This window comes from Mizuhopecten yessoensis, unplaced genomic scaffold, assembly GCF_002113885.1.
Source record: "Mizuhopecten yessoensis strain PY_sf001 unplaced genomic scaffold, ASM211388v2 scaffold10969, whole genome shotgun sequence".
Taxonomy (NCBI): domain Eukaryota; kingdom Metazoa; phylum Mollusca; class Bivalvia; order Pectinida; family Pectinidae; genus Mizuhopecten; species Mizuhopecten yessoensis.
In genome coordinates this window covers 763,103-774,708 of record NW_018408812.1, presented here as the reverse complement: position 1 = coordinate 774,708, position 11,606 = coordinate 763,103, and the positions used below count along the sequence as shown (strand labels likewise).

Genomic DNA, 11,606 nt, shown 5'->3' with positions numbered 1-11,606 from the left:
TTACATAAAACTTTGATTCATAACAAATTAAAAGTAAATCCTTCTGTACAGTATGATGGGAACTTCGTCTTTATTTTGTTCTCAATTCCAAAAATAATATATATATCTTTTGCCTTAGCTTTCAGTACTTTCAGTACTTTGATTATTTTTTTTATTGAAGTCCGTTTTAGGAAGTATGGCAGCACGTCCATGGGGTAAGTTCGGACAGGCATTCAGGTAAGTTCGGCCTCCATTGGAATCAGTTTAATTATGACGTCATAAAGCATGCAACGTCAGATTTTACCGCCAATTTTACTAATTTTATGTGTTAATTAACAACATGGGCCGACCTTGCCAAGGTATTATTGATCTAACCTGTTCGGACCCGAATTTGTATTTCAATATATTCTTATCGTACAGCAATATGATAGTGAGCGATTGGCTTGGCTTTTATGTATATCATTTAAAGCTGTCAGTGTGTTACACGTTTGACTGCAAAAAAGTAGCAATTCCGTTTCAAAAAGTTCGCACAACTAGAAGCGAGATCATGATTTTCTTTCTACCCTCTCAAACGTAATTTTCTCCTTTAAGTCATTTTACATTAGAGTTTTTCCTCGCCATTTTTTCGTCGTTTATTCTTAAAGTTGTAAATATTAGCTCAAAAACAAAAATTATCAGGGATGGCTGAACTTGCCCCGGTCTTCCGTATGTAGATAGCAAAATTAAAGGCTCAGTGGTCACCACCTTGTGTATGAGACGAGAAGGCTAGTTTTATCATTTGAACGTGGGTGTCGCCCCTCTGTTATCTTCAAGGGACAGGTATCGGCCTTGTTTTTGGTCAGGTTTCACTTTCGCTCTCTGCACCCCTGGAATATGTCATAACGAAATTGAAGGCTCAGTGGTCACCGTCTTGTGGAGAAGACGAAAAGGCTAGTTTGATCCTTTGATGTCCATAAAAAGAATCTGTCGGTCGCGTAAGGGTAACATTGACTGGCTTTGAAGTCAGGTGTCGCTCCTCTGTACAAGTATCAGCCTAGCGATTGGTCGGGTTTGTTTTTACCTGAATTGGTTTGGTTTGTTTTACGTCCTATTAACAGCTATGGTAATTTAAGGACGTGCCAGGTTTTGTTGGCGGAGGAAAGTCGGAGTTCCCGAAGAAAAACCACCGACGTACGGCCAGTTCCAGGCGACTGGTCCACGTAGATCTCGAACCCGCGACCCAGTGTTGTAGGGCTAGCGGTAGCAGAATGTCGAACGCCTTAACCAATTGGCCACCGCGGCTCAATTTCATCCTAAAACCAATCAAACAGCTAGCAGTGTGCCTGCAATGTTGCTATGACATAGTCCAGGGCTGCAGAGAAAGTGAGCGTTACCCCTGGAGTGTCGAATGGTGCTTCAGATGACACCAACACAATAACTACATATTGAACTAATCACATATTGCGTTGGTTTGATTTTCAATATTTTATCAAATAAAACAATTTCATTTTACACCATACTCTGAATAACAATGGTGCTGACAAATCCACTTAAAGTTTAGGATAGAACGGGTTTATGTATGTGTCGTTGTCGGACATGGTCTTTTCGTTTGGCCCCTTTCAAACGAATTGGCTTTCGCGCTATTCCTGGCTGTTTTTGAGGTAATTTGAATCTTGGAGTGGCATCTAAGGACTTGAATTAAAAAATAGAGAGACAATTAAGTTAGAATTAATTTGCAATAGACACATAATCAGGATGATGATGCATGGGCAAAAATAAAAACTTAAAAGTCACAAAAAATAGCAATAACGTCTAAAAAGTTGAATTAACGTCCAAATTATTTTTATCAACTGTGAGCCGGATTTCGGATTAGCGATGTTAGATAATGCTGTCGGGATCGAAAAAAAAACATAAAAATCATAAATATAAAATTAACGTCACAAAAAAAACCTGATTTATCTGTTGAACAGCTTTTTGGGAACATTGATGTCCAACAACCTGTTAATATAGTAAGAATGCTCACTTTTTGGACAAGTTCTTCGTCCACACGTACGTACAGCCACGTGAACAATTTCCTTTCCTCGCGTATGACCACTTTATACTTGTCTTCTATTGTGTTCATTCCATCCTTTTCGGAAATGTGTTCTACACTATTATAAACATTTTTCCTGAAATAATAAATAGTAGCAATCAAACTTTGTATTAAACAACAGTGATATTACATGTTGAGGATATAATAAAAATAAGCTTTAGTACAGTACTACCAGACTGCATCCTCGATATCGAGGGGTTACGCTCACTTTCGCTCTCTGCACCCCTGGAATATGTCATAGCGAAATTGAAGGCAGGCGGCTAGCTACTTGATTGGTGTCCGGTAAAACAAAACCTGACCAATCACTAGACTGATACGTGTCCGTTACGCGAGATTCTTTTGATGACAATCAAAGGAACAAACTAGCCTTCTCGTCTCATTCACAAGACGGTGCACACTGAGCCTTCAATTATGCTATGACATATTTCAGGGGTGCTAAGAGAAAAAGTGAGCGTAACCCCTGGATATCGAGGATGGCCAGACTGTAAGCGCAGATACGTTAATGATCACTAATAGCAATTTGAGGGAGGACATAGCTTAATGATAACCTTACACAAAGCTGTAGTTGGAAATCAAGCTCTTTTGTATGGGTATTTTTTCAGTAGAGCAAAAGACTTTGGTTTGGTTTGGTTTGGTTGTGATTTACGTCCTATTAACAGCTATGGTCTTTTAAGGACGTTCTATGTTTTGGTGGTGGAGGAAAGCTGGAAATACCGACATATGGCCAGTTCATGTATTTGGCGACTGCCCCACGTAGGTCTCGAACCCTCGACCCAGTGGTGAAGGGCTAGTTGTAGCAGAATGTCAGACGCCTTAACTACTTGGCCACTGCGGCCCCTCTCAAAACACTGGTCACAAGGCATTTTCGTTAAATAATATCAAGTTTTATTTATTTCCGTGGTCGCAGTATTTTTTTACAGCCATTGACCAAACCTCCATCCCACTCCCTAACACAAAATTAGTCTTCTAAATGTGTTCAATACCTCTCGTCCAGCTTGGGGTCTCTTTCATGGTCAAGTGTGGTTGTGTACGCCACTTCATTTGAAGGACGAGATATCCTGTAATGCTTTTTATGGAATCTGTAAATAAAATAAATAAATAAACTATATATCTTGTTTTCAATATTTACAGAATCGTATGTACTATTTTACTGTTTAAACTGGCCTAGTCTTACATCTTGCTTCTCAATGACAATAGTGATACTTGTTGAGGCTAGATTAAAAGGAGTATTTTCTTTGGTGTGTTTACTTTGTTAAAAGTATAACATTAAATGATTTTGTCCGTCTACCGCCCCACAATTGTAATCTTATTTGAATATATTTGAACGAAAAGGTTTAAGAAAAGTAAAGAGTGTTACTAATCTCCATCGTTGACCAAACTGAATGAAGTAGAGAACTTAACATGTTTCGAAATACATTTATCAGAAGGCCATATAAAAAAAGCATCCATCATGGGACATTAAAATTGTTCTTGATCAATTTAGTAATTTTTCCAAAACTGTTTTTTTCAATCTTTTTACAATGAATAAAGAATGTCCTCCAAACCAAACTAGCATATGTAGAACGATTTATTATATCGATCGGTGTATCCTATTTTTGGTTCTAAATGGCTTAAAACAGAATATGAAAACATAATTATTGTAAACATACGTCACTGTGGACAACAAACACATTTGTATACAATTAGTTTTATTACAACTAATTTACAAAATTAATTCGTACATAATGCCTTTTTTCTGTCTGTCGCACTCCACAATATATATGCCCACAGATATACCACTGATACACTACTTACACACATACTGTACAGCAGAGAACTGAATATGTGTGTGATACGTCACTACATGTGACGTATCACACACTGTTACTTGTTTACGTTGTCCAGGTGACTACTATTTTATAATTCATTTATGCATGCAAGGCAAGCCCCAAATAAATTTTTATTATTCGTTGATGGTGGCGTTACCACGGTGTGAATTATCAAGACGTCATTTGTTTTGGCTCACGTTTGACGTCATTTATGTATAATTGTTCACATGATACTTTAATTCGAGATCGCGTGTTTTGATTACTTCTCTGGTTTACAGAGATTGTAACTATTCACAGAACACGTAAGACTGAAATCTTATTAACATCTCAAAATCAGGACATATTTTCCTGAAATCTGGCAAAATAGTGATGTAGCTAATATTAAACGTTGACACTATTGGCCAGAGCTCAATGTTTGATTATTACTGCAGGACAATTGATCCGCTTGTTTTAAGAGCATCCTGATTATAACTATAGGCTCGCTATAGCGCGCGCCAGCCCAAAAAAAAACGTGACATATCAGCATTCTATTATGCAGTGTTGGTGGAATGTGGCATGTTATGTTAAATTACCTGCGAAATAAGTCGTCGTCTTCGGCCCCCCAAACAAAGAAAGCATTAGAATAGCCGTTCACTGCCACAAACTGTTTGTATGTCACACTTAGTATTCCTCCAATCAGGTAGCTATATAATAGTCTGAAACAAAAGAATATTAAATGCATTAATTTGAAGAAAATATGGTGCAGATTATTAGAGTTACCCTAATGATAAATATGTGTGTAAAGTCTGCTTTTCTCTTTTTTAATTTAACTGGATTTTTATTCTGGTACGGTAAACATTAAAAAATAAAATCTTAATATAATTTTAATGGGTTATTTAAAAAAATAAAAAAAAATAATGGGTCATTTAAAACAAATATCTTAATTTAATTTATGGGGTTATTCCGTTACGTGATGAAAGGATATGTGTCGGTAAACTTAAGAAATAGTTTTTCATTCTTTCCACACCTTACCTTGAATTAACAATTGGTTTTCTTTTATTTACTGAAAAATATTCTCAGTTCGTCTATAAGGACTAATGAGTCCTACATGGATGACGGTTCTAATGGATGAAATGGCCATAAACAAATGTTTACTTATTCGACGTTTTGCATCTGACAAATTTGGAGTTAGTTCCTTCGTATTTCAAGAATCCCCTAATTTCAACAAAGCTTTGATAGATGCACACGTCTCTTTAATACTTGCTTAACATGGCGGGTGTCATCGATGAAACAGAAGACTCTAACCCTTCTCGAACACCTGGTCTTATTTTCCTTGTGTTTTTTCGAGGGTCTTCGTGTAATTTCTTTCCTTTGTTCCTATTTTGATATTTTGGTATTCTCTTGGGTGTTTTTTTCGGTAAGTCGCTGTGTAGGGTTTTTGGGGTTTGTTTATTTTCTTTACTTTGTTACTTACTTGTATTGGAAGACGTTGACTAAGACTGCTATGTGTCGTATCATTTTTTCGCCCCGAATGTCACATTCAAACATGTTTCTGTCGTCTTCAATGATAGTATCCACGTCGTTAAATATGAAACAGTCATATTGGGCTGTCTTGTTGGCTTCCAGAAATCCAATATTGCGCAACATTCCTCGGTTGAACCGGTTGCCAGGCGCCTGAAAAATAGGCGTGTTTAGGTTCAACAAGACCCCTTAACGATTGACTAGTCACCCAAACTTCCAACCTCATGGCTTATTCAAATAACCCAATTTAACCATTCAAATAGGTAATTTGGATACTTTAGTTATTAAAATAATACATAGTGACATTAATATCGTCTGCAAGGAAACATTTAGGCCTATGTTAATAAAAAGAGTTTATCGACATTATAACGTGTCAATCTCTCTTTTGCGAACTAATTATTTTATTTCATTTTTTTTCATTTACTAGCTGTCGAGAGACTAACTGGCTTCAAAGCAAGATGGAAGTGGCTTGACAAACTACAGGCATCATAGTAAAATGTTCCGATAAGATTTTGAACAGGTATATAAATGCAAAAAAGGGTCGTGTGAAATTGATGAACAAATGAACTTTACATAAAAGTTACCTTCGTAATCTATGTCGTCGTTTTAAAGCTAGACGTGGTATACACATCATAACACTACTTTATTTACAATGTTTAGAGCAAATCTAGCTCATTTAAGTGGAATGTAATGCAGAGTTAATTTATCAATCCATAATACTTAGCCTTCGTTTTCATGTTCATAATCTGTTAAAATATATTTTTTGGGAGTTTTATTATGATTTTTGTAGTTTAGCAATGCAACATCCGTCTTGATTTGTGGAATGTTAGCTTTTCCATAGCTACCTCGGTAGTTAAAGAGAAATTAAGCCCCACGTGACCAAGGTATAAAAATAAACTGTAGATCATGTGTCATTTTGTGAAAATTGAAAATATTTCCTGTGAACTATTATTTTATTAGAACATCACCCTTAATGCCTCATTATTGACAAAGGTAACTCCGTTTTAATAACAAAAGTAAAAGTTCAATATATCCAAATGACATATTTTACTTTCACATTGAAAACTTCCGTAGAAAATAGTGCCAGTAGTATTATGATATTTTTAGTTATGCTATTCTGCACGCATAAACACAATATTGAATTGGAACAGGTAGTGTTTTACAATTTCTCAAATTTTATAATTAAACTCGGTACAGAGATAAGTATTTCTCATAGAAAATAGGTGGATCAAGAACATACAGATTGTACTTTACAGACACAAGTCGAGGATAACAAACTACATGTATACGTTGAGGCATAGCTAGTAGTTAGGTAGAAGACCATCCACGATTTAAAAAAAAAAGGCAATATTACAGGATTTGGCCTCTGCACGGCCGAACTCAAGTCCATTGTTTTACTTAGTTTGATCTAAAACGCTAGCACATCGCTTCAATATTCATATTGTAGTCCGTGGTGGAAATATAAAAGCATTGACGCCCACCTGGTAACAAATCAATTTACACTCGGTGAACGACGAATTTATCAATTTTATACACCAAGAAATTTAAAAATAGGAATAAACGTCACAAGTACTTCAAAAAAAAATAACTACAGGGCAATTGTGTAAATAATGCTTGGAAAAATAACTACAGGGTAAATAATGCTTGAAAAAATAACTACATGGCAATTGTGTAAATAATGCTTGGAAAAATAATTACATGGCAATTGTGTAAATAATGCTTGAAAAATAACTACAGGGCAATTGTGTAAATAATGCTTGGAAAATGAACTTCAAGGCAATTGTGTAAATAATGCTTGGAAAAATAACTACAGGGCAATTGTGTAAATAATGCTTGGAAAAATAACTACAGGGCAATTGTGTAAATAATGCTTGGAAAATGAACTTCAAGGCAATTGTGTAAATAATGCTTGGAAAATGAACTTCAAGGCAAATGTGTAAATAATGCTTGGAAAATGAACTTCAGGGCAATTGTGTAAATAATGCTAGGAAAGAACTACATGACAAGTGGTATTGTGTTTGAGCAATCCTTGGGCAAAGAACTACATGGCCTTTGCGTAAACAATGCTAGGAAAGAACTAAACGACAAGTGGAATTGTGTTTGAGCAATGCTCGGGCCAATAACTACATGGCATTTCTGTAAAGAATGCTAGGAAAGACTACATGACAAGTGGTATTGTGTTTGAGCAATGATCGGGCAAAGAACTACATGGTAATTGTGTAAAAAAAAAATGCTAGGAATGAGCTACATGACAGGTGGTATTGTGTTTGAGCAATGCTCGGGCAAAGAACTAAATGGTAATTGTGTAAACAATGCTAGGAAAGAACTACATGACAGATGGTATTGTGTTTGAACCGTACTAGGGAATAAACACTATGAGACAAGTGTTGTTCCGTGAAATCCTTTCTTGGGTTAATGCAAAAAGTATAACACACTGCAAGCTTTTCGGGAAGTGATATAATATATTTTAGTGTATTGAGAACTACAAAGTGGTGCCTGTAATCAACCCTTGTCTCAAGTATTGGTTGTACGCTTGGCAAGGGGTACCCGAACCATGGTTGTAAATAGTTGTGCCTTCGGGGTGAAGATTTAGCAGGGCGGAACTGGACTACATCGATCGTCGGCGACCATGTAGCTCAATTTCGTTCGTCTAGAGTTCAGAGAGCCCCGGATTCTAACCCTGGTCTGGCCTTGCATTTTTCCTCTCCTGTTACACCTCTAAGAATTAAACTTTCTTCTTTCTTATCTGTTTCCTATGTGTTTTGTATAGTAGTAGTTTTCCTTTTTCTGTGTACAACACATTAGTCATTTAAACTTACTTACAAGCAACATTGTTAAGAAAAATCGGGTATTGTGATGGGTGTATAATAAACAAATATATTATATGTTTATTGTACAGTGTCTTGATGACGAAAGTTAAAAATAAAACAAACCCCCAAAAAAGTTAAATACTTCGTATAAAGCAGCAGATCAACGATGCTTAAGAAAATGCCAATCATGTCATTGATATTTTCAACATCAATTCATTTTCACAAAGTTTTCATTCGAAAAGACAAAAATATTCTATTGAGAATTTTTGTTTACGCTTTATAATAATAATAATTAATAATAATTCGAGGTTCTTATATACCGCTTTATAATAACCTAGTTCCGAGATCGTCTCAAAGCGGTTCACAAATTATTATCCGTGGTTATAGGGCCTTTGCAACCAGCCAATATCTTTTTCAATTCCATGGAGAGCATACAGCCGGTGCTGCCATTTCGGCGCTCACAGCTTGTACTCTACAATTCTAGCACTGCCCAACCACGTACTCAATTACAGCTGATTAGACTGGACAACAAAATGCCGTGCCGTGACTCGAACCCGCAATCCTTCGGTCACGATCCCGGCGTTCTACCACTAGACTACCGTGCCTCCTTTATATCGGATTGATATCTAAGTATGTCCGGATATTTTTGTTCGGGATTATAATCGACCCGAAGCTTACAACAGAGGAAAATTACTATGTTTTGGAAATACAATAATTTGTGTGCTTTTTTTTACGTTCTATAATATGCTTGCTTGACTTTTGTAGATTTTTATTTTATTTGATAATAATAGATATTTAGACAATAAGGTAGGGGTACATCAGCCCCTTTTGAGACAATGCATTTTTTTCCATTTACAAGTGTTATTAGAAAATTTTGTATAATGTCCAGATATTTGTTTATTATGATTCAGCACAATAATCCATAACTTAATCAATATTCTCATCCTTACCCGGCTCCATCTTGATACCGCTCACTTTCGCTCCCTGTACAACTGGAATATGTCATAGCAAAATTGATGGCACACAGTTAGCAGTTTGATTGGTCTCAGATGGGAAAAAAACCCTCACCAATAGCTAACCGGATGAAGATTACGGAGGAGCGACACGTAGCTTCAAAGCCTGGCAACGTTACCGTTACACGACCGATATATTCTTTTGATGGTCATCTAATGATCACACTAGTCTTATTGTCTTATCCACAAGGTGGTGTACACTGAACCTTCGATTTTGCTATGACATACTCCAGGGGTGCAGAGAGTGAAAGAGAGCGTAACCCAGAGGTCGAAATTGACCCAGTTCTAGCACTTACCTGTTCTACAACAAATATGGTGTAGTCTAACTGTTGTCGTTGCAGCTTTGGTAAGACGTTAGACATCAATATCTTAAGATGACTGTCCCTATCTCGATAAGGAATAATGATAGCTACCCGGAACACAGCCTTACAACCTTCGGGTTTCAATCGTCCGCCTTGCAACGTGTCACTGAACCTACTGTCTAGGTTCTGCCACTTATGAATTGTCAAATTTACAGTTTCTCTGCCGTCTACAACAAAGAAGATATAAACTTACTACTGTATGTTTCCATTTCGGATGGAAATCCCTATTGTTTTCGTTATGTTTTTTCTTATTAATATTATTATTCTTATTATTCTTATTTCCACAGATCTTGTTAATAAATTAGCTCATGAACAGATATAACGTTATATTTCAGTATGGAATAGGGGACTTTGATTTCTAAAAAAAATAAACGATTATGTCAAAAGTCAATGGCACAGGTCTATAAATAGAGGGTTGTTTTTACTTTGGTCGAGTGACCATAACTTAAAACCCGTTTGTTGCACTACATGAACGCTCAAAGGTTCTTGTAGATCCTGGGCGGGGCTAACCTTTTCCTATGACATGTTATCAGAGAATATGTCAAGTTCAAGGCCTTGCTATGGGGTCAAATATAGGTCAAAATGAAAATCTCAAAAACAGTTCTTTTCTTATCACATCTTCAGGAGCACGATCTCATTAAGGTATGTGGAAAGTTTTAAGGTCATAGCATGAGAAGTTACGATGATATATGCCACTTTGAAAAAAAAACATTTTCCAGACACAATTCAAAATTTTCAAAAAAATTGCATTTAAAACTCTTTTCCCTCATCGAGCATACATAGGTGATATTTGGCACATCTATATCATGTATCCTTGGCTTCAAACACAACACAAATCGTGGACCTTGATCTTCATTCAAGGTCGCATGGGTCAAATGATCAAAATTTGAAAATTAAAAACAAATCAAATAATTTATTTTACATCACATTTTAAAAAGTACAACCTCACTGAGATAATGGTTATAAAGTTACAGCATCCTCGTGCATATAAATAAACATGTAAAACCTACAAACTATCGCTTAAAAGGACAGATGATGTGTACTAGTGTTTGGTGTGCTTTGTTTAAATAACAGAGCTCCTTGACTGAAAAACAACTAATATTCATTGGTATATTTCTACAACAAAATATGCTTGAAGTCATTGACTAAATTATTGCATTTTGAACACATTTCAACTTACGAAATGCTGTCATGTTTCTCACACAGATAGGCAGCTGAGATTCAGTAATTATCCGTTGGTTTTCGGTGAAAGTCTTATTCGCGTCATCAGATGTTGTATTCTTGTGATAACTTTTGTCGAACGCAATAATACTCCTTCGAATGTTGGTAATAGTGTTGTTTGCGTCATCAATTGGGGCTTTCACACGATATCTCTTGTCAAGCTCCGTAATATTCCCTTGTTTTTCGGCGAAAGATTTATTCACTCCCTCAAATGACGCTTTCATAAGATATCTTCCGTCAAACTCAAAAACACTTCTTTGAACTTGGGTTATAGTTTTTTTCGCGCCATTAAATGAGGTTGTCATTTGATAAACGGCTAGTAACATTGATAATAGGGCTATCGTCAAAATCTTTGTTCGGAAACGTGACACAATATATTTCAAAAATCGTACTTTGTACCGGCAGAGCACAGATGGTATCGTATCCATGTCGTTCAATAGACCCTGCTCCCTATGGAAAACATCTGACGTATGTAACTAATATATCTGTTTCACCGGGTTCATTTTGCCGTTTTTCAGAATAAAACTACGTTTTTCCTCTATCGGGCTAACGTTAAACCGTGTTAACATGTGATGGCTGTGACCAATCGGAACAGATCGTTTAGGGAAACTCCCAACCGGCCGCTGTGTCGTGTGCCATTTGCTTGCTTAATGCCATTACTTGACGCGGTAAAGATGTTAGATATCAGCTACGTAACTGTGAACGCTTTGATCCTGATTTACTCAACTGTTATATAGATACATAATAAAGTGGATGTCTAAGTGCACCCTGCTTCAGGCATGTTGTCATATTACACTTACTTATTATGAGACTATCGAGGACAATACATGTTGTGTAAAAAT

The 11,606-nt window shown here is 36.3% G+C and overlaps 1 protein-coding gene across 1 annotated transcript; it reads right to left on the bottom strand.

The window, feature by feature from the left end:
- Positions 1-1,115: 1,115 nt before the first annotated feature.
- Positions 1,116-11,316, bottom strand: LOC110464181 (beta-1,4-N-acetylgalactosaminyltransferase bre-4-like). The gene is made up of 7 exons (XM_021519257.1): positions 10,724-11,316; positions 9,478-9,710; positions 5,312-5,511; positions 4,431-4,553; positions 3,034-3,129; positions 1,982-2,126; positions 1,116-1,650 (listed from the first exon to the last, which is right to left on the bottom strand). The coding sequence occupies exons 1-7, from the start codon at positions 11,190-11,192 to the stop codon at positions 1,516-1,518; spliced, it is 1,401 nt and encodes a 466-aa protein (XP_021374932.1). The 5' UTR covers positions 11,193-11,316; the 3' UTR covers positions 1,116-1,515.
- Positions 11,317-11,606: the final 290 nt, after the last annotated feature.

Coding starts and splice junctions, on each gene's coding strand:
- LOC110464181 (XM_021519257.1), bottom strand. CDS start 11,192: ATGGATACGATACCATCTGTGCTCTGCCGGTACAAAGTACGATTTTTG. Junction 4,554..5,311: donor GTCAACGTCTTCCAATACAA/GTAAGTAACAAA, acceptor CTTTTGTTTCAG/ACTATTATATAGCTACCTGA. Junction 2,127..3,033: donor GACCCCAAGCTGGACGAGAG/GTATTGAACACA, acceptor TTATTATTTCAG/GAAAAATGTTTATAATAGTG.